Source organism: Megalops cyprinoides, chromosome 1 (genome assembly GCF_013368585.1).
Source record: "Megalops cyprinoides isolate fMegCyp1 chromosome 1, fMegCyp1.pri, whole genome shotgun sequence".
Lineage (NCBI taxonomy): Eukaryota > Metazoa > Chordata > Actinopteri > Elopiformes > Megalopidae > Megalops > Megalops cyprinoides.
Window position 1 is genome coordinate 17,342,526 of NC_050583.1, and position 19,614 is coordinate 17,362,139.

General features: G+C 47.6%; 1 protein-coding gene across 1 annotated transcript in view; it reads right to left on the bottom strand.

Moving 5' to 3' along the window:
* rhbdl3 (rhomboid, veinlet-like 3 (Drosophila)) overlaps nt 1-13,500 on the bottom strand; it is a 40,102-nt gene extending 26,602 nt beyond the window's left edge. The window contains exons 1-3 of the mRNA XM_036526594.1: nt 13,486-13,500; nt 12,713-12,877; nt 12,141-12,164 (exon numbers count right to left, since the gene is read on the bottom strand). Coding sequence (XP_036382487.1) covers nt 12,141-12,164; nt 12,713-12,877; nt 13,486-13,500 — 204 coding nt within the window. The remainder of the gene's footprint in view (nt 1-12,140; nt 12,165-12,712; nt 12,878-13,485) is intronic.
* Between the last annotated feature and the right edge of the window lie 6,114 nt (nt 13,501-19,614).

Below are 19,614 nucleotides of genomic sequence, written 5' to 3' on the forward strand. Positions count from 1 at the left end.
TCATTGCTTAGCATAATTAGCAACTGCAGCAGCGTTTCAGTAAAGATATTATGACAGCACAAAAGTACACCCTGGAGAATAAATGTCTCAGCAGAATTTTCTTCCACAGTCATGGTTTAATGTGTGGTGGATAACATAACATCTGCTCAATCCCATGCCACAAGCAAATATAATATACTGTAATCACTCCATTGTGATTCCATTCTAGTATCATTAGGCCATAATTAAGATAATACTAATACTGGTCATTGGAGGTGATATCCATAATTGGGGATTTCAATTCAAGCACACAGTTTTAGCAGTTTTAGTGGGGAAAAACATAAAAAAGCAGGTCAGAAACATGCATCACTCTGTCAGTACACAGAAGGAGCCAGGTAGACAGGCTTCTTCACTGGAGAAAGGTGTTCAAACACTCAGCTCACACTTCAAAGGCCCTTTTTCCCCCAATTATACCCTCGCCTCATCCAAGAGGTGTTCATTCACAAAGGACCAGCAACAGTTTGGGTTGTAAATGGGCAGTTCATTTAGAGAGTCTTTCTTTTCCTCTTATTTTCCTCATCAAAGCCAAATGGGCTGGGCTGTTCTCAGCGCTAATAATTGTCACTTGACACAGAAAGCGGGAAAATAACACACCCTGTTGAAGTACACACCACCTGCCCCATCTGTCCCCTGCCTGGTACTCCAGGCTACATTCCAATCCTTCTGCCGCTTTGAAAAGAGACACCATGAGAAAACCCTTTCAGAGGGAGAAGCAGAAACAGTCCAAGCCAAACTAGGCTGTTTTAGCCGGATGTCCGATGGATATCCAGTGACTGGTACATGTAAAGATCTGTTAAAGGAGCTCTCTCTGCTGTGCAGGCAACTTTTGGGGAGATTAATCAGTGTGACATTAAACTGGGTTGCTTTCACAGAGAAGCTAAACATGACGTGAAATAGGCAGGAGTAGTAATCCAGGAGGAAGCTGGCTGAGTTCAGCTGTATCTGTGCTCAGAGCCCAGTAGAAAGACAGCTCCTAATATGATATGTGACTGAGCTTGATTCCGCATGCAGGCGACCCCTCTCCACGCTGGCTTTGTGACTCAGCACTCTGACACTCGGGCGACCGTCTTCATGGGATGCACACTGAAATGAAGGGTGACAGGGACAGACGTGAGGGTGTGGCAGGTGTCAGCATGTCTTGTGTGTCCCCCCCGCCGACCCCCGGCACCTGCCATGAGCATGCCAGCAGCGTGCAGGGACCTGTCACCCACGAGCCTCTTCTCCGTCAGTTGCAAGGCAGGATGGGAAATCACAGCGGACAGATCAGCGGCAGAGGGGACAGCGTCCTCGCTCCCCGCAGACCTCTCCTCTCACAAAATGTCACAATGGTGTGGAACAGATGTTTGCGGCTGCGGCGGTGGCTCTGGAACCACGGGTACAGTCGGGTGGGTTTCGTCCGGCGAGACCCCAGCTCTCCCACTACGCACCCGGAGGCAGACCAACATTTGTTCAACCATTACGTGCAGCGCCGCTTCCAGCGTCGCTTGTTGTGTTTTCACCGGGCAATTACAGTAATATATGAGCCGGGCCTGTCTCGGGTAATCGATGCTGGCTCATTCGCCCAGCGGTTAGCAGGGAGCTGTCAGCTTGAGTGAGAGGCTTAGGGCCCCTTATTCATCAGCACGCCGGGCAAATCACCCGGGTTTGGCCTGGATGAGGAGACAGGTCAGCACACCGCATCAATCCACGTGGCTCGGCCCACCCTTTACGTGCACCGCGGTGCTTTAGCATCAAAGGCGCATGAAGATGTCACAGACAGATGCTCCTCGCCTCCTCAGCAAAGCCACAGAAATCTCACTTTCCAATCGGTCATGAGGCTCTCCAGTGGACCATCTTAATGCAGAGATAACCAGGCTGACAGTCTGATCTGAGAAGATGGTACCATAGTGTAGCATAATGGTAAGGACAAGGGCTCATAAAGGTTGCTGGTGTGATTCCCCGCTGGGGCACTGCTGGTGTATGCTTGGCCAGGGTACTTAACCCATAATTGCCTCAGTAAATATCCAGTTATATAAACGGATAACATGTACAAGTTGTAACCTATGTAAGCTGGTCTGGATAAGAGTGTCTGCTAAATGACAGTAATGTAATGCGGTGTAATGTCATGTCATGTACTGCCCCCAGCACAGCCCAGAGGAGGACTATCTTGGAACTGGCCTACTGGGCGACGGATCCACACCAGCCATGTGGAACGTTCAAAAACACAGCGGAGAGAGCCGGTCGCGTGCAAGCTCTAAGCCCCGCACAAGCAGGGATTTGTGAGTATTAGAATTAAGACACATCCAGCATGTCTAGCTGCAGCATTAACATGCCTGAAAAAAACAAGGCCCAAAACACAACAGCAGCATGTGGGCTGTGATCCGTGTCCACCCCTACATATCACTGGGCGACGGCGTGCGGGGTGATTACACACCATCTGAGAGGCAACTTCTCTCCATTATTTTCTTTACCCGACATCACACGCTGGATTTTTCATGAACATCTTACCGCAAAGAGCTACTTCCTCATCTAATTTACACACCACGGCTTTAAACAATAGAGTTCCCGTCAGCAGCCTCGGGCCAAATACAGGTGCATCTCAGTATCTGAAAGCTGCAATGCAATATCATAAAGTGTGTGACAGATGCCGCACTCTGGCAATAATAAACAAAGGCCCCGCGCCCCATTCATCAAAACAGAGGGTGTAATGAACCCCTACCTTGTGCTGTTCAACATAACAGGCTGAAACACCAGGGGAGCCGCAGGGGGAGAAGAAAAAGGAAACCAGAGGAATAAGCACTCTGCCCTCAGGCTCTATGTAAATGGGATCTAACCAGGCAGCTGCATATCTCGCAGCGGGGCAGCGCAATAAGTGTATATAAACACACACACACACACACACACACACACACACAGAAACACAAATACTTACATACATGCATGCACACGTACATGCACACGTACACACTTGCACACAAAAAAGACAAACAATTCACAACACACAGATTCACAACATGAAGACACTCATATGCACACTCTCCTCCTAACGTGGGCAGCAGTGGGCAAATCAGCACAGGGAGACACCAGAGGCAATCACTCTTGAAAGCTATCATTTAGCACTGTGCTGGAAAGCCTTTATTACTGTTGACCCCGCCCTGCGTAAAGCAATTATTTACAACCACTTTAGTTAAAGACCATTTGGAGCTGGAAGGCAGCAAAAAAAAGCTATATTTGTTTTCAGAGGCTCTTCTCTCTTTCTTTTTTTCCTCCATTCAGTCTCTCTTTTCGGGATTGCCCCTCTGTGACCCCCTCTCTGAGGGATCCCAGCTCCATTCACCGCAAAGATTTATGGGCTTTAATAGGAGGGAAATGGACCCATGCTGGTCTCTGGGGGGGTGGGATTTAATTTTTCTAAATCTTGAAAGTGGGATGGGAGGGGAGGATTGAAAGGTCACCGTCTCAGACATTTCCAAGGTTGCCATCTGGGCCAGGACACGGGCGATTGTCAGTCAGCCTCGTCATTGTCACCCAGATAAAGCAGAACTTGGGGGGACAGCGCATTAAAAATACCCCTCAGCCCCGACTCGCCCTCCCCCCCAAAAAAATTCCCCTCTAAGCCCAATTATGTCATAGGCTACTTGTTTGTCTGGTTGACTTTTTTGTCACAAGCAGCGCCTCTGTCTTCTGATCTTTGCCCATGAGCTTACAGGACACCTTCTGTTTAAAATCCTATTGGCTTAATCCTCTGTGGTCAAAGGACAGGCAGAGGCCTCTCTTACACCACTCTGAGCAAATGGGAAGAGTCATAAACCATTTGGCCTTAAGGTTGCAAAAAAAACAGCTGGAAAACACACATCAGGAGAGGATTGCTGTGGATTTACTCCACGAGGCTTTGGCAGGAACACTACCCAGAGCAGGGCCAGAAGAGGCTGCAGCAGGTTTTCCTCAGTTGGCCTGTCATCACTCACCCCTTTTGCGAAGTCTTGGCAAGGAGCAGCTTAGCCGAATCTTCCCTGCTGAGCCCCAGGAATATCATCAGAGTCCAAAAACTCATCAAGATGTTTATGGGTTTGCAGGGAGTGGATTCCTCTTTTCCCCGAAGAGCGATTCGAAACCACCCAGAGAAAATAATTAAAAGATTGAAGGCATATCACCCTCCTACCCCCACACAACCACAGCCCTCGGCGTGGATGAGCCAGCACTGTTTCAAAGGGCCTCCCTGTCCACCTCCACGGTAAGTGCACCAATCTTAAATACAGAGCACAGAAGGCAAGGTGAGTCACAGCTGGTGTTATCAAACACAGCATGTGGCTTTAAGAGCCTGCACACTGTCAATGGAATAGGAAAGACACAAAGGAGCAATAACTGGAGGAAAATTAAGCCCTGAGCCAAATTCTCACACACTCCTTCAAAAGTGAGATCTCTGATGTGGCTGGTGCACCGTGCTATTAAAGCACACGTCCTTCTCTTCGATTGGATTTGGCCCAGAAACAAATTTCTGCAGACTGTGACCGTGGTTAACGGATGGGCAGCGTGCAGCTTATCACCCACAGACATCTCCAACAGGGCCTGAAAAGGCTGCTCCACAAACCGTGAAAGCTCTTACTCCTGGACCCGTGCCTCTGCACGGCTCACACAGCCACTGCAGTTGTGGCTGTGACCCTGAGATATCTCCGGTTACACTGCAGCGGCTCCCATCCACAGTGATGATCCTCAGTGACCCCTCAGCGAGCCTCGGTCCGATCCGTGAGAGGCCTCCCCTCAGCCAGAGGTGCACAGCTGAGTTTGGTCAGCGTGCCAGCGGCTCCCCGGGGCCGTAAATCAGCCCGTACCGCGGTAGCCCCCGCTAAAACCGGGCGAGAAACGCTCCTCTCATCTTTACCCCCGCCTCACGCCACAGACCCGAGCACTTCAGACTCTTTTAATTAAGCCATGAATCAAGATAATAGCCCTGTAATTGAGCAGACGGCTTCAAAGAGCACCGTCCCGGCTCGTTTACGCCGTCACACCGCAGGGAGAGCGCAGCTAACGGGCGAGCAGGCGGCTCAGATAGGCAGCTCCCTGATGCGCATGCACCCGATCGACGCAGTCTCCTGCTGCACACCCGTGACCTCGGCACCACAAGCTCATCTCCTCCAGCTACAACTGCAAACCTCTTCCCTGCCCCTGAAAGGAGAGTCGCTCAGCATTCCTGGTTGCATCCGCTGGGAGGGACTCCGATCCTCACTCTCAATGCGGGTTCAGCTAGAGACCCACAGGTAGCACTGACAGGCTGCTGTCATTTAATCGATCAATCAAAACCCACCTGTTACGGAGGATTTTTAAAATCGTTCTGTCCAAAGGCACACGGCACATTTTCCAGAACGAATCTGAAGGCCTTGACACCCACACCAAACCAGAAGAAGAACTGGAAAGTTACTCCCTGACCTTCCATATGAGTCCCACGTGATGTGACACCTTGTTAGTTGTGCGAGTTCAACTACAGGTGCGTTCAGAAAACACTGGTTTAACAAATCTACATCACAACGCCAGCTCTGCCGTGTATTGTTTTGACTAAGCCAACGTGCCCGTGATTAAGCTCAAGGTCCTTCTGCCTCGTCCGTTTCCCTTTCTCCGTATGTATTGCTTGCGTTGTGTATTGGAAAACTGTGATGCAATGTAAGACGAAACTGTGCTCTAATATGTGAAAGGTAAGCAGTGTCGCTCACCTTGACCAAGGCTGTATGCTGAGCGAATGAAGTGACAATAATGACTGCACTAGGGCTCTACACAACCTGCTCAAGATGGGCTTGAGGTCACAGAACAGGCGACCACACCCGAGCGCTCACACTAACCCCACAAAACATAGCCAAAATTACGGTTTTTCAAGACCAACGGCACGCCAGAAAATGCCACTACTTCAGAAAGGAAGCAATCAGATCCCAATCAAACAAAACGTAGTTGCATTTGCTGGGTGATAATTATTTTTCTATTTCTACCAGACAGACTCTTGAGAATGATGTAGAATGGTATCATCAGTGTTAAGTAAAGAACAGCTCTCCTCAATTCTCACCTCTACCAGCTACGAAACTCAATCTTCTGCTGCCTGTGACTCCAGAGGGAAAATGTGTAGAAATTACACCAGCTACGAACGAGGCGGGGATAGATTCTTTTAACTTATTTATCCCTGCGAAGAGCTTTGTGCGGGAGAAGAAAATGAGGATTCGGGTGTAATTACCTTTCATTTGTCTCTGTCTTTCGGTCTACAGCAGCCCGATTTGACTGCAGCGCATGAAAACTCACAGGGTGAGGAGAGGCCACGCAGCGCCTGCGCTCAGACTGCCTGGCTGCAGAGCTGACGCTCGAGGCGGCTCCGCCAAGGCCATGTGTCATGAGTAATCTGTTGGTGCGCGCCATACGCGTCCGCAGAGCGGAGAAGCCTGACAGCTTACAGGCGTTCCTCGGCGCGGTCCGCGTTTGAGCTCAGCGCTCCATCTGTCTCGGCGAGAGGCACGCCGTTGATGTGCGCCAGGAAAAACGGAGGCGGAGCGGAGATCTGCAGGCAGCGCTCATCTCGGTGGGCCTCAAAGGGTGGGATCTGTATGCCAGGTGAACACAGACCGATCACGTCCCCCACCCCCGCCCCCGCCCCCCGCTCCTGTCAGACGGCAGTTCAGGCCTGCAGAGGGAGTGGCACTGAAACCCCTCTGCACAGTCTGGTTTCGCTGGATTAGGTGTCTCACCTGAAACCCTAGATAAGACCCCCCTCCACTCCCACACATGCAAAGACAGACACACAAACACACAGAGCACAGAACACACGTGTCAACGCACATATTCAAACATGCAGAGAAAACACACACAGAAAACAAACAACACACCCCCATGCACTGCCTACTGGGAGAAGGACAGTCCTGGAATGCAAGAGTGGTGGGTCTGAGGTAAAAAAAACTCCTCAAACAAAACCAGGTGTAACCATTACCTGTGGGAAGGTATCCAAGTTTCAGAATGAAGGAATGAATGGCTTCCATGTGATTGACATTGTGAAACAGGAAGATTACATGGAAGAGGAGTGGGGCAGAAAGGTGCAGCTCCGTGGGTCTTTCTTGATTGGCATGCTCTGTGTCTATTTTCAGCGTGTTACCTGGGACTCGCTGCTGTTCTGGTGTCTCCTTTCCCAATCTCTGTGTTCAGCAAGTACACATGAGCTCTGCTGACTGGACTATGTCATGACTCTGTAGGATGACACACAGACTACCCACGATAGTAACTACCCCTCATAAACAGTCACTATGACAATGCTATGTTATGACTGTGACCACAAGGGAGCTTTATCTCCTGCTCTGAGTCTGGATATATGAGTTAATAAATAACTACTATGAACACCTCCCTCATCATCCTGAAACCTCCAGTTAGAGGAGTCGCTCGTTTGCCTTCAGCTGCTGGGCAGCTGTGCTCCATGTCATTTAAACACAGCCAAAAGAGGAACAGGGAGGATGTCTGCGTAAACTGTGAAATGGATGACTCTGCTGTGTAATCATGGCATCTGTTTCTCTGCAACAGCAGAAGCAGAGCGAGTCTCAGACATAGAGGGAAAAACAACAGGCTTTTACCTGACGCTGGTTTTAAGCGGTGCCAGAGCAGAGCTCCAGAATGGTCTCTAGCAACAGACGCTCACCCTACAGTGACACTGACAATCAGGCCGATTTTGGCAGCTGTCCTGCACCGGATCCCCCTCCTCAAGTGCCACCCTCTGGCTTCGATTCAATCCAAACCCCCCCTCCTGCCCCAACCTAAAACTCGATGGGCAGAGTAAACCCTTGATTAACATATCAAAGCCAAACGCAAACACAAAAGACCCTCTGCCCTCCCAGAACTCCTCACGTAGCTTGCTGCTCTTCACACACACATTCCATAGTGTACCGCCATGGGGGCGCGCAGACACACACACACACACACACACACGCACGGCTCACCTATCAGTGCGTACCCGATGTTTAGCCGAGCAGAGGAAGAAGACCGAAAATGACAAGATCTCTCCGTGTATATACACTGCAACCAATTAAGGGAGATGTGTGTCTGCCTGGACGAACCACCAATACCACTCCAGACAGGAGGCTATTTATATCATAGCTGAAAAAGAGCTCTGCTTTCACACTTCACAGAGAGGGACTTCCTTTCATTAACAAAAAGCCATCTATTTAAAGTCTGACGAAGTGAGGCAAAGCGGGAGAGGTTTATAGATCGTGCCTGTGAGAGAGTGGGTGTGGAAAGCCGTGCTGAGCTGGGAGTGTGGGTGAAGGGTGGACGCGGGGCATCCCTGCATCATTATAAAAAGGGCCTGGACTCGATGTCTATGAGTCACCATGTGGCAATTCAGCAGCCCCCAATTTATTCCCAATCACCTGGAGGCAGAGAGCTTCGCGGAGAGCGTAATTAAGTTCCACAGTCGTCTTCAGGGTGGCAGCTGTGCCACGCGAGATTGTATGCAAAGCGCCGAGGCCCGCAATCAGGCGTCCTCAGCTGTTTTTCCGAAACGGGGCACCTTTCGAGCGCTGCCTGTGTAATCAACCCACCCATTCATCCTGAAATACAATCTGCCGACAATAACAAAGCACCGACTGTTTAGGCAAAAAAAGGGGAGGAAACGGAGAGAGTTATGAAAATTAAATACAGCGCAAGCCTGGTGTTACGGGATCACTTTAATTAACGCTGTTGGGGAGGGGAGTGGAGGGTAGGCACACAGTAAACAAATGCGCACAGCGCCGCACGTAGCTGGTGAAAATTCTCAGCGTTAATTCTATTAAACAGGCTACCTGAGTTTTACTGACGTCAATCAAAAACGCTGCGCGATGCCAATCAGACTAGCCCACCTGCAAAGCCCACCTGCTGTGGCCATAAACTGACAGAGTGAACACTGTTTCCAAGCTAACTAATAAGTCAGTGCACCTTGTATGTGTACCAGTGAAAGTGGAATAGCATGCCCAAGCCAACCATTTGGTTTGTGACCAATGTCCTACTATGTCATTTCTTTGTTAACAACTTGATTAAATGCACATGCCTAAGAAAGAGCAGCATCGGCATCGTTTTTATCTTCATAGATCTAATGATGATTTCTTATTTGTTGCTGTGAGCGGGCAAACATGGAGTTAAAAGTGAGGGATGTGCGTTCGGTTTGTTATCAGGGTGGAAGCTGACTTCCTGCCCGACCCACACAATACCACAGAGGATTAGCTGAATACACACACAACAAGGGCGCTCGTGTCTGTAATTCCACCCAAATCCCCTATCTGCCAGCCAGGGGGACCGATGCAGTAGACCTCCTCACAGATGGAAACTGTGCTGGCCAAGCAAAACACCCCTGATCACCGCTACCCATTGTGAACTATGGAGACGCCATGGTGAAGATCCCTGCCCAGGCCACACAAGTGACACTGCATTCCTTTCCTATAGCATTCCTGAAAAGCAGCATTTGAATTCGCTTCTCACTGATCTGGAAACACAACAATCATGGTGTATCATGTGTACAAAATCACACCGACCAATCACAGTGGCCAAATTACTTGAGCCATGTGATCCACTCTGATGTCACGCAATATTTTTGAAGTCGTCTCCAATAGGCAGGCGTCCAACAACTGCAGTATCAGCGCTGATCCATCCTGATGATCTGTAATTCTTTCCACCAGCTGACTGCCAAGACTGATCAGGTTCCAGGTGACTGTGGCTTCGCACCAGCGGCAGAGGGGAGCGATGACAATCTCGACAACCGCAAAATGCAGCGGCTCATTTCAGACGTGTCTGTCATTAGCTCGGGAAGCAAGTAACACACCGGCGAGAATTGTCCGCAATCAGGGAGAACGGCTATGCTTTCAGGAGCTTCTGCAAAGGGGAGAGACCGGCCAGAGGCACATCAGAGTCAGTACCCACGAGGCCGATCTGGCCCCACAGCTGCAGCCTGGACTGCACAGCAGGATATGTGGGGGCTGCAGCAGAGAGGTAACAAGACATGACACATCATCTGGGACGTTTAATCCGAATATGAGCAGGGACAAAAGCTCCGTGTCATACAGCATGAGCAAGCGGCCCCTGCACACCACTACAGCTGTTGGCTGGAATGTTTCACTGAGAGACAGGGGCTAGTGTTCTTGCTGGTTTGAGGGAGCTGAGGCCCATTGAGCACAACACAGCAACTGTTACTTAAGCTACCCTATGCCAACAAATAAGATAAGGTACACACTGTACTGTACAACTGTGGTGGGGGAGGCTCTTAAATTTTATTTACAGAAGCAGATAACCCACTGAGGTAGTCAATCTCAGAAGCACTGGACGGTAACACCCTCGAGGAGAGTGCAATGGAGAGAATAATTTTAGATAGCACTCCTACTGGAAACTCCTTGTGCAAGACTCAACGCCTCTCAAAATTGTGAAAAAGAATGTGAATATTTCAGCACGCGAAGGCTGAAAACGAGATTGACTCATTCTCATTATAGTATTATCCCAGCACTCCTCGCATTCCTGGAGCCAGTCTTCAAAACGGATTTATGTACCAGATGAGATGAGAAGTTATGCGAAGTATTATAAAATAACAGAGCGCTTTCACCTCTTAATGATTAAGCCAATATCACCTTCAGTCAGCCGTACAGCGCCACAGCCCACCCGTCCACGATATGGTTACTGGTTCATTACGTCCCTCTCTCTTCTTCCAGCATGTTTGTGATGGCTCATACAAATCACACCGCCTTACTTTTATTGTCTCACTTCCTGCTCTATGAGAAAGTGCTTACGCAGCAACAAGACGCTCTCCAAGGGGACAGACGGAACCGAACGCGGAGCACAAGACTTTGATTAAAGGACAGGTCAGATCTTGATAAATTGTGCGCAGGCGGTCTGGACAACCGGCGCGTCCCCAGTGAATACTATATCTGCCGGACCAGCGTCACCGGGATTTTACAAAAATAAACGCGCCGCTTGTGGACATCACAGCCGCTCGTGTTCATGGGAACCCCCCCCCCCCCCCTCCAGGGAGCTGACTGACCCCGGGGTCACCTCCTGTGTATGACAAATGAAGAAGGTCACCCAGAGGTGGGGAGGGGGGGGGGAGAGACAGGGGGCTGGAGACAGAGAAAAAGGGGTTGGTAGCTGACAGACCGGACAGCGCCTCTCCATTGGACGGCCGGGGCTGAAGTCCACTTGAGAAATTCAAAGTGACGCCGTGCGCATAAAGGGAGCGGATTGAGAGGCCCACTTAATGCCTGGCCACAAAGGGGCCTTTCCCGGCCCCCATTAATCCCGTGTGCCATGGCCCCCCGAGCCTGAAAGAGCGAGCCTGACACGAGCCCCCGGCTCGCCCCCCAGCCCCCCCCCCTCCCCAGCCGCCTCCCCTTTGTCCTCCCCGGAGAGCCGGGGCTGAATGTGGGGGCCGGAGCCGGGCAGGTGCGCCGGGGGCCCATTTGCCGTCTGCCAGCTCAACCTGCTGTCGCACACCTCCTTTCATGTCGGCGGCGGGCAGGAAAAGCCGACAACTGTAAACCGGATTAGGTATCGTTCTAATTGCATTTGCACGGGTCAATGTCAGGATCGGCACACCCGGGAACTGCTCTCCAAACTTTCACACGACGGAGGCGCGGCGGGTGAAGTTATCACCGTCGCTGAAGGGCCCGTCCGGATTTGGACTTAAGATCGGCTGAAATTATTTAATTGTGTCACCAAGGAATTTCATCCCTCCATTATTACTTATTGTTGCAGTAACTCCGGCTTCCAAAGCATATGCCTGTAATACTTCTTTAGGGTAATAAAAAATGTAGCAGTACTGTAAGGCTTCAGTCAACGCAATTAAAGAAGGGCTTTAACTCACAGTATAACACCATTAAACATGATCGTGGGCAATAAATAAAAGCGATACAGTTCTTAATCGAACATGTGGGTGATGCACAAAAATTTAAGAGGGTTTAAAAGAGAGAGAACCTGCTGAGGTCTTGCTTGTCTCTTCACTGCACTATCCTGCTGCATACCGAGTTTACACCTGATGCTCCTGTGTAACCTCTTCTGAGGTCTCAGAGGACACATTCCTATCCTGACAGGTGACCTCACCTGATGAGTGAACATGCACACAGGAAAGCACTGGCAACAGAGGGACTACATACCTTGTCGAAAAGAGATTTCCATTGCTGAGACAGGTAAAGATTGAGGCGCGAAAGAAAGAGAGAGAGAGGGAGAGAGAAGTGTAAGGGAATGTTCACTACAGTTTAGAGAGAATGCTACCAATGTCAGCACACCTGATGCATGGAGGGCTAAGAAGCATCAAGTGACCTGGCTTGAATTTCAGCATGAATTTCGCTTCTGAATATGTAATATCACCACATGTATTAATAGGAATAAACTGTGGCAATATACTGCAGTTATGGTGGCATTCATACATGATAAACATCAACCTGTGGCTTCATTTCATTCAGATCACCCAGTTGTTCACAATACTTCCAAATAAATCCACCACTACTCTACAAAATAGACAAGGACAGAAAACATGGTTTAGAGCCTTATGTGTATAGCATTAAAGCATCTCCCGTTTCAAAGCGCAAAGTCAACAGTGATATACAGTACATGCGTTATAGGAGGCTGAACAGGTAAGTTGGCGTGGTGTGCTGACGTTCGAATCCCCGAGGACTCGATATCATAAACAGTGGATCTGTGTGAATTTACATTAGTCATCACTTACGTCCTCTGGGGCCACGGGAAGGACATCCGTGCTCTCCAACACCTCGATCTCCTCTCCCTCTGCGTTCGCTGCCACCGCCGGAGAGGAATGTACCTGCACGTCCCGCGCCCCGTCTGACATCCTTGGGCTGGCACTCGCTCTCGGCGTCGCTTCGAGGTTAAATCCCTTTCGACAATTTCACACAAACGTCGACTGGGCTTGCCATTCTCCACACCATTCCACTTCACCGCGGAGCCGCTGAGTTTCCGTGCAATCTCAAACGTCCCTGCACGGCATTGTAAAAGGAGCTCCCTTCGATGAAATTGTGAACTTCAGATATGAAGCTGTTAAAACCCCATGTGGGGTTCAGTGAGAAAATCCAGTGACGCAAACAAGAAATTTGAACGAACTTCAAAGAAAAAAAAATGTTGCAACGCACAGGCGGAGGTAAATGCGTAGTTTTCTTTTCAGCCAATTCTTTATCGCTCGCCGAGCTCCTCGAAGATTCCTCACTTCATCGATGCGCGGTGACAGAATAAAAGTGGAAAAGTTGCTTGCCAAGAAGGTATCCGTATCGAATGCATATCTCCTTTCGAGGGTGAACAACTTTCATTTTATGGAATTGCCCACCTGCGTCCGTCTTTCGGCTATTCCATCATAAGCATATTCGGCTCCAGGATCGTTTTCAATGCGACGCAAAGCTGAACAATCCAAGTTTTCGGTTTGCGTTTGCTTTGACACGCCAGCTACTTTCCAAACACGGGCGCGTTTCTTCTATACGCGACCCGACTCACCTGCCGAAAACGCATCAGCCGCCGGTAAATTTATCTCTCCCGTCTAGTTCATCTCCCGAGGTCCACAAACGTTATACAGCCAGCTAAACAGTTAACTGCATCGGCTATGAATGTAAAACGTGTGCAATACTTCATCACCCAATGATGTAACGCTCTTTGCTGTCATGAGAGTAATTTTTGGACAATAGTCGAATTAGCCAAACAAGTACACTGCAATTTATACGCACTAGCAGTAATTTTTCGGCGCCTTTATAAGCCCCAAGTGTAGTAAATAATGTTTATGGGGCCCGCTAGGTTTATAACTAATTTTTAGAAGGTACGCCGTACCTTGCTGTTGTGTACCGCGACGCAGCTCGGCTTTCTGCCCACCTCCACTGTGTCTCAGCGGCGCTCGCTCTCTGGAACACCCTGACTCCCGCCAACTGGACCGCATCCAGACAGCTCGGGAGGCAGTTTCTGGGTGCTGCTACGACACTCCTGCAAAGTGTCTTTTTTTGGTCTGAGGTAAAAAAAAAAAAAAGTCCACCCCCCACCCACAAATCCTCGTCACAAGTAACCCCTATTCCCCCTTCCTTCCAGTCATTTAACCCCTAGGAGCGTTGTTTCGCTAGACCAAGGGCAGCCAATACTGATTTATAACCGAAAACAGCGAATTTGTTTCATTTACGTCATTTTCCCCCCTAAAGGTTTATGGTTCACTCGTGACTGGCAGTACACTACGTGACATTCTTATTGTGACAGTTCTGCCCATTCCCATTATGAGCGCCACAGCGTTCCTTACGCATATTTCAGTGAAAACTATGAAACAGACAAAATGAAAAAGGTAAAAATTTATGATCCAATCGCAGCTTCTAGCGGAGTGGTTGACAGATGCAAATGAAAAAAGCGGTTGTCCTTCATTTTTCAACAAAGGTTTATTTTGCGAATACTTTTAGTTATATTTACAAGCGAATTTCAAGCCATATAGCTTCCTCACATATAAATGACAATGCCTCCAGAGATTGGGTAAGATATTTATAATGACGAGGACCTGTCATCTTACAAGGTGATATCACTTCCAAAAGCAATGTTATAAAAATATATCTCCTGAGTCACAGTGGCGATGTGAAAATGAATCTAATTGGGGTGTTTCTGTATTAATGTATCTCGTTCCTTCTATTACAACCTATAAAAAGTGACAAAATGTCAATCATAATCTTCAGGATTTTCGAGCATATTTGCTACCATCTGAAGTAAGAGGAAAGCCAGCAACACATGCTTAGGCAGTATGATAGCACCACCAGTGAGTCATTATGACAGCTTGATTAAAAGTTTGATTACAAAAAAATCTGCTATATTTAGTGTTTGCCCAAAAGTTGCTTTGCTAAAACGTGGATGATAATGTTCAGCAACATGCTTAGAGCTCTATTACCAGTGACAGGTCCTGCCATGATTTTGGTTTTAATTGAATCAAATTTGTGCAGACTGAGTCAAATTTAAAAGTGCAAAACACAAAGGCAAGTTTTTCCAAGTCTTCAGTACTGATTTGTTTAACTAGAGAGGAAGTCCAGTCTTCTTCTCGTGATTGGTGAATTCCCAGTCACTGAAACTGAAGGGAAGACGGTCTGTGCCAGCCTTTACCCTGCCCTTCACTTCTGTTACAGCTGGCCAGTCACACAGTCAGCTGATCCTTCACTTCCACCTTGGGTTCCTGAAATGCAAACACATGTCAGAGAGTCAGATCCAGACACCCGCCCTCATAGTAGCCCACATCTACCTAAAGAGTCCCGCCACCTTCATTTGAGGGAGATGCCCACACTGTGAATCAATCCCACAAGCTTCAGCATGTATGTACTGTGGTGACACATCTGTATCACGGGTACATCGTTTCAGAGCACAGAGAGAGACCAGCCTTTGCCCCCCACTCCATTCCAGTAGCAGTGTAGCAGAGAGAATGTAACCTCCCACCTCTTCCACCAAACTCCTTAATCTACAGTTTTCTCTCTAAGGTGACCTTAGAGGTAAGGTCAGCTGTTGTTCAGCAAATGATCAAATTAAAAATTGTTTGGTGACATGAAGGCAAAAGAGCAACCAATTTTTGTTCCATAAACATTCATTTTCTGGCAGAGTAACAATCTCCATAGAATTATAGCAATTATTGAAAATACTGTGAGAGGCTATGTGCAGCTAAGGAATAGTAGCCACTGAAAATCTGTTTAGATAGAGCAAGCAGCTGTTGCAGTATTATACTGCAGTGTATAAGTATTACCTTATATTCAAAATGTTATCTTTCCCTTGATTGGTAGACCATTTAATTACCTAATTTTCCATGGTAACAGCATGACCTTATAATGTTATTTTTAATTTTTCAGACACCTACACAGCACTTTCAGATTAAAGCATCAGCCTACAGTATTTACCACTGACCTCCTACATTGTACTTCAACTGGCACTGGAAATGAGAAGGCTGACTCTGTAAGCTGAGCTGGGCATGTGAAGCAAACTCTGCCGTATACTGAAAAGTACAGGTCTGAAGCACAGGTCACTGGGCATTGGGAAGGCATGTCTGTTGTGAGATTCACCAGTGACCCCAGCACTGTAACATTTTGTGTGAGCTCCCCTGGACACATCATCTGTTGATGTTTTCTGATGCATCCCAGACGTCGGAGCATTCAGCTTCTGAATGCTTATGTGTCGGTGATTAGGTTAGAGGTGTTCATGCTGTCTCAATGCCCTGTCATGGTGTTTGTGAATCTGTATTTCCCACCCACATTCAGAATCTGAACTTTACTTCAGGCCAGGGGAGTCATACCGCATTGATTTTGCGAGACAAAGAAGAATCTAAAATTGGACTTAAAAAAATGAGTTCAATTTCATATTAACACACTTCTTAAAAGACACAGAGCCAAGGCAGTAGCTGTCAACTCCCGACTGGGGGAAGGCAAAAAAAGCAATTAAAAGTTGCTAATTGGACAAACTATTTTCACAGGTCAGTGTTCACAACTCTGGCCTCACACTGCACAGAGAAACTGACACCGCAGCAAGAACAGATGGAAATACACCAACAGTACATAACGATATGGAAATTCCTTGTGGGAAAAAACAACTGCCACCAACCCAGAGAAATATCTCAGCATTCAAAGAGTTTGCTGATAGAAACAGACACACCCCTCCTCCTAGACAGACTTACTGATATTTGGTTCTGATATATTCCTCAAGAAAGACGTTGGAACATCATAGATGCCCTCAGACATTTCACCATGTCCTGAAGAACAGAGAAAAATAACAGGCTGAGATCATTAGCATATAAAGTCTGAAAACAGACAGCGGCTTGGAAATAAACTTCCTATCATAATGATCTATTCTGATCCACAGTGGTGCAGTGGCTGAATTGTGAACATGAATGAAACACTGTCTGGCCCATGGACGTTGTGAAATTTCACAGCAAGGGGGCACACTCAGAGAAACTGCACTGATCAATGTCAGTATAACATCTGTATGGTCTTTGGGGTTTCCAGTGGTGGAAAGAAATCTCAAGTTTGGGGATGTCCCCATCCCCCTTATGTGTGATATTGTGCTACCCCGAAGGTCAATGTCATTGTCATTGTCCTACCCAGATGTCTGTTTTGACAGGCTTTCTCATTGGATGGTGGGATGTCATAGATAGCCATTTCCTGCAGCTTGTCCTGCTCTGGGTGGAGTGTGCACTTTTCCTCTGTGGAGAGTTTGGAAGATTCATTAGCTTTTGGTTGATTTGATATGAGCTGAAATGAAAAAAAGCAATTCCTCAATCACTGTCTGCCTTGGAAGAGGAACCTTGGTATTTGAGAGAGATTTAATCAGGAACACCAGAAATGATAAAGTGATAAACTTGCACATTCAATCCTAAAGAGGAACACTCTAAAATTGGTTCATACAGATTCATTTACATTTGTGACTTGCATTTTCTGACTGCAAATTGTCTGTGGCTCTTGTCAAAGGCAAAGTGAGGACACACTGATGTCAGTAAAATGGATCCATTTATCAACATCTCCCTCATGTGGCTAACTTTATTATTGCAGCCAAGGGAGATATCAGCATATATGCTACTTATGCCAGACCCCTGCGCAGATGAAATAAAAATCCTCTAACTAAACCTAAAATGTAAAGTAATCGCTAATTTTTGCCTAACAGATTTATCTGACAGGAAATAAAGTCAACACTGCCCCCATTGTTAAACTGGTAAGCATAAAATTAAATCTCATTATTCCAATCAATTTTTTGATGACCATTTGTTGCATTGCCATGACAAAGAAATTCTGGGGTGAAGCTTCCACACATGCTGATGAGTTCATAAAATAAGTACTATGCCATTTCTTAAATGTGCTCTGTGACTAAACCCCCAGTTTAAAATGTGCAGCACATTGCTTTCAAATTCAAATGCCATCTGGAATGCCAGCCAATTATTGATCTATTAAGATAGTGCACAGTTTTCCTCAATTCAGTGAGCTCCGGGATTTACTGACTGCAGTGTGGGCTTTTCATCAGAACAATTTTACCATACGCCATTTGAAATGTTAATTGTTTCATGCTAATGAGTACGTAGATATTTTGCAGATTCAGGACAAAATAGAATAAAGTCTAAAACTGTAAAATAATTTACTCATTTAGAATGTTTGTTCTCACTCATGAGATTTAGCTTTCAGTAAATATCCAGCTATAGAGATGGATAACACATGAAATGCAAGCAATGTACGTTGCTCTGCATTGGGGAAGTGTGCTAAGCAATTAAATAGTGAAATGCAATGTAAAAGACAAAAATTCTAATTTAGAAGAGAAATGAAAAAAAAATGTGGAAAAAACCATGACAGGACAATGTCAAAGGAGAAAACTTTAAAAGCAGTACGTTTGTAGATTACCTGACGTGAGGCTGACCCGTGTAGGTGCTATTGTGTCCAACTGGTCAGGGGTGGAGCAGAGGCACTCGCTGTCCCACACCCCCATGCCCCCGTCTGACTCAGAGCTGCTGTGACGACTGCTCTGGGCCATCTGCTTCAGATGAGCCACGTCGTGCCTGGACACAGAAGCACACGGTCACATAGCTCACAGATAGACGGAGCAGCACGCAGCCGACCAATTCACAGAGAGAGACACAGAACCACACGGTCACATAGCTCAGAGATAGACGGAGCAGCACGCAGCCGACCAATTCACAGAGAGAGACACAGAACCACACGGTCATATAGCTCACAGAGAGACGCAGCCAACCAACTCACAGAGGGACACAGCAGCACACAGTCACATAACTCACAGAGAGACACAGCAGAACGCTACCAACCAAACCCTGGGAGACATACAGCAATAGCACACTCAATCCGCCCCAGAGAAGTACCAAGTGCCTGCTCATCCCATCCCAAAGGGGAAAAGGAACAGTGAGCTCACCCCACCTTTGCGTAAGCAAGGTGGAACACAGCCATGAAAACACAGCAGAGATGATGGATTCTGCACTGCCAAACCCCCTGCCTGCCGCCTCGGACACCACCTGCACCTCTTAAGCTGAATCATCTTTATGCAATTTTGCTGCTGTTCTATAAAGGCATCTCATTTGTATCAGCCTCAGATACGGGTCCCCATGGAAACCGCACTTAATCAACGATCCAGTAGCAGGCAACTTCCAGTATATTTCTGTGCAGGACAAGACATCTGGTGAAACATTGTTTCTGACATTAAGATATATACAGTATAAGCAGAATAGATGGTAGTCTATAAAACTGCCATTTATTTCCCACCAATAACATCTGTCTCTGTGCGTGTGAGGAGCTGTGGACGGATTTACCATACACAGGAAGAGTCTGAGCGTCCAGGACCAGGGAGTTGCATGGCCTTCCACAGCATACCAACCCAAGCCTGTCTCAGATCCTTGGTCTCTGCAGCCTAATGCAACAGAAGCGTGGAGATTCAGCAGTTGTGAGAATAATTCAAACACCTCATATCGGCAGTGATAGGGCGGCAGTGTAGCATAGTGGTTAAGGAGCAGGACTCGTAACCGAAAGGTTGCCGGTTCGATCCCCGCTGGGACACTGCTGCTGTACCCTTGGGCAAGGTACTTAACCCAGAATTGCCTCAGTAAATATCCAGCTGTATAAATGGATAACATTGTAAAGAGCTGTA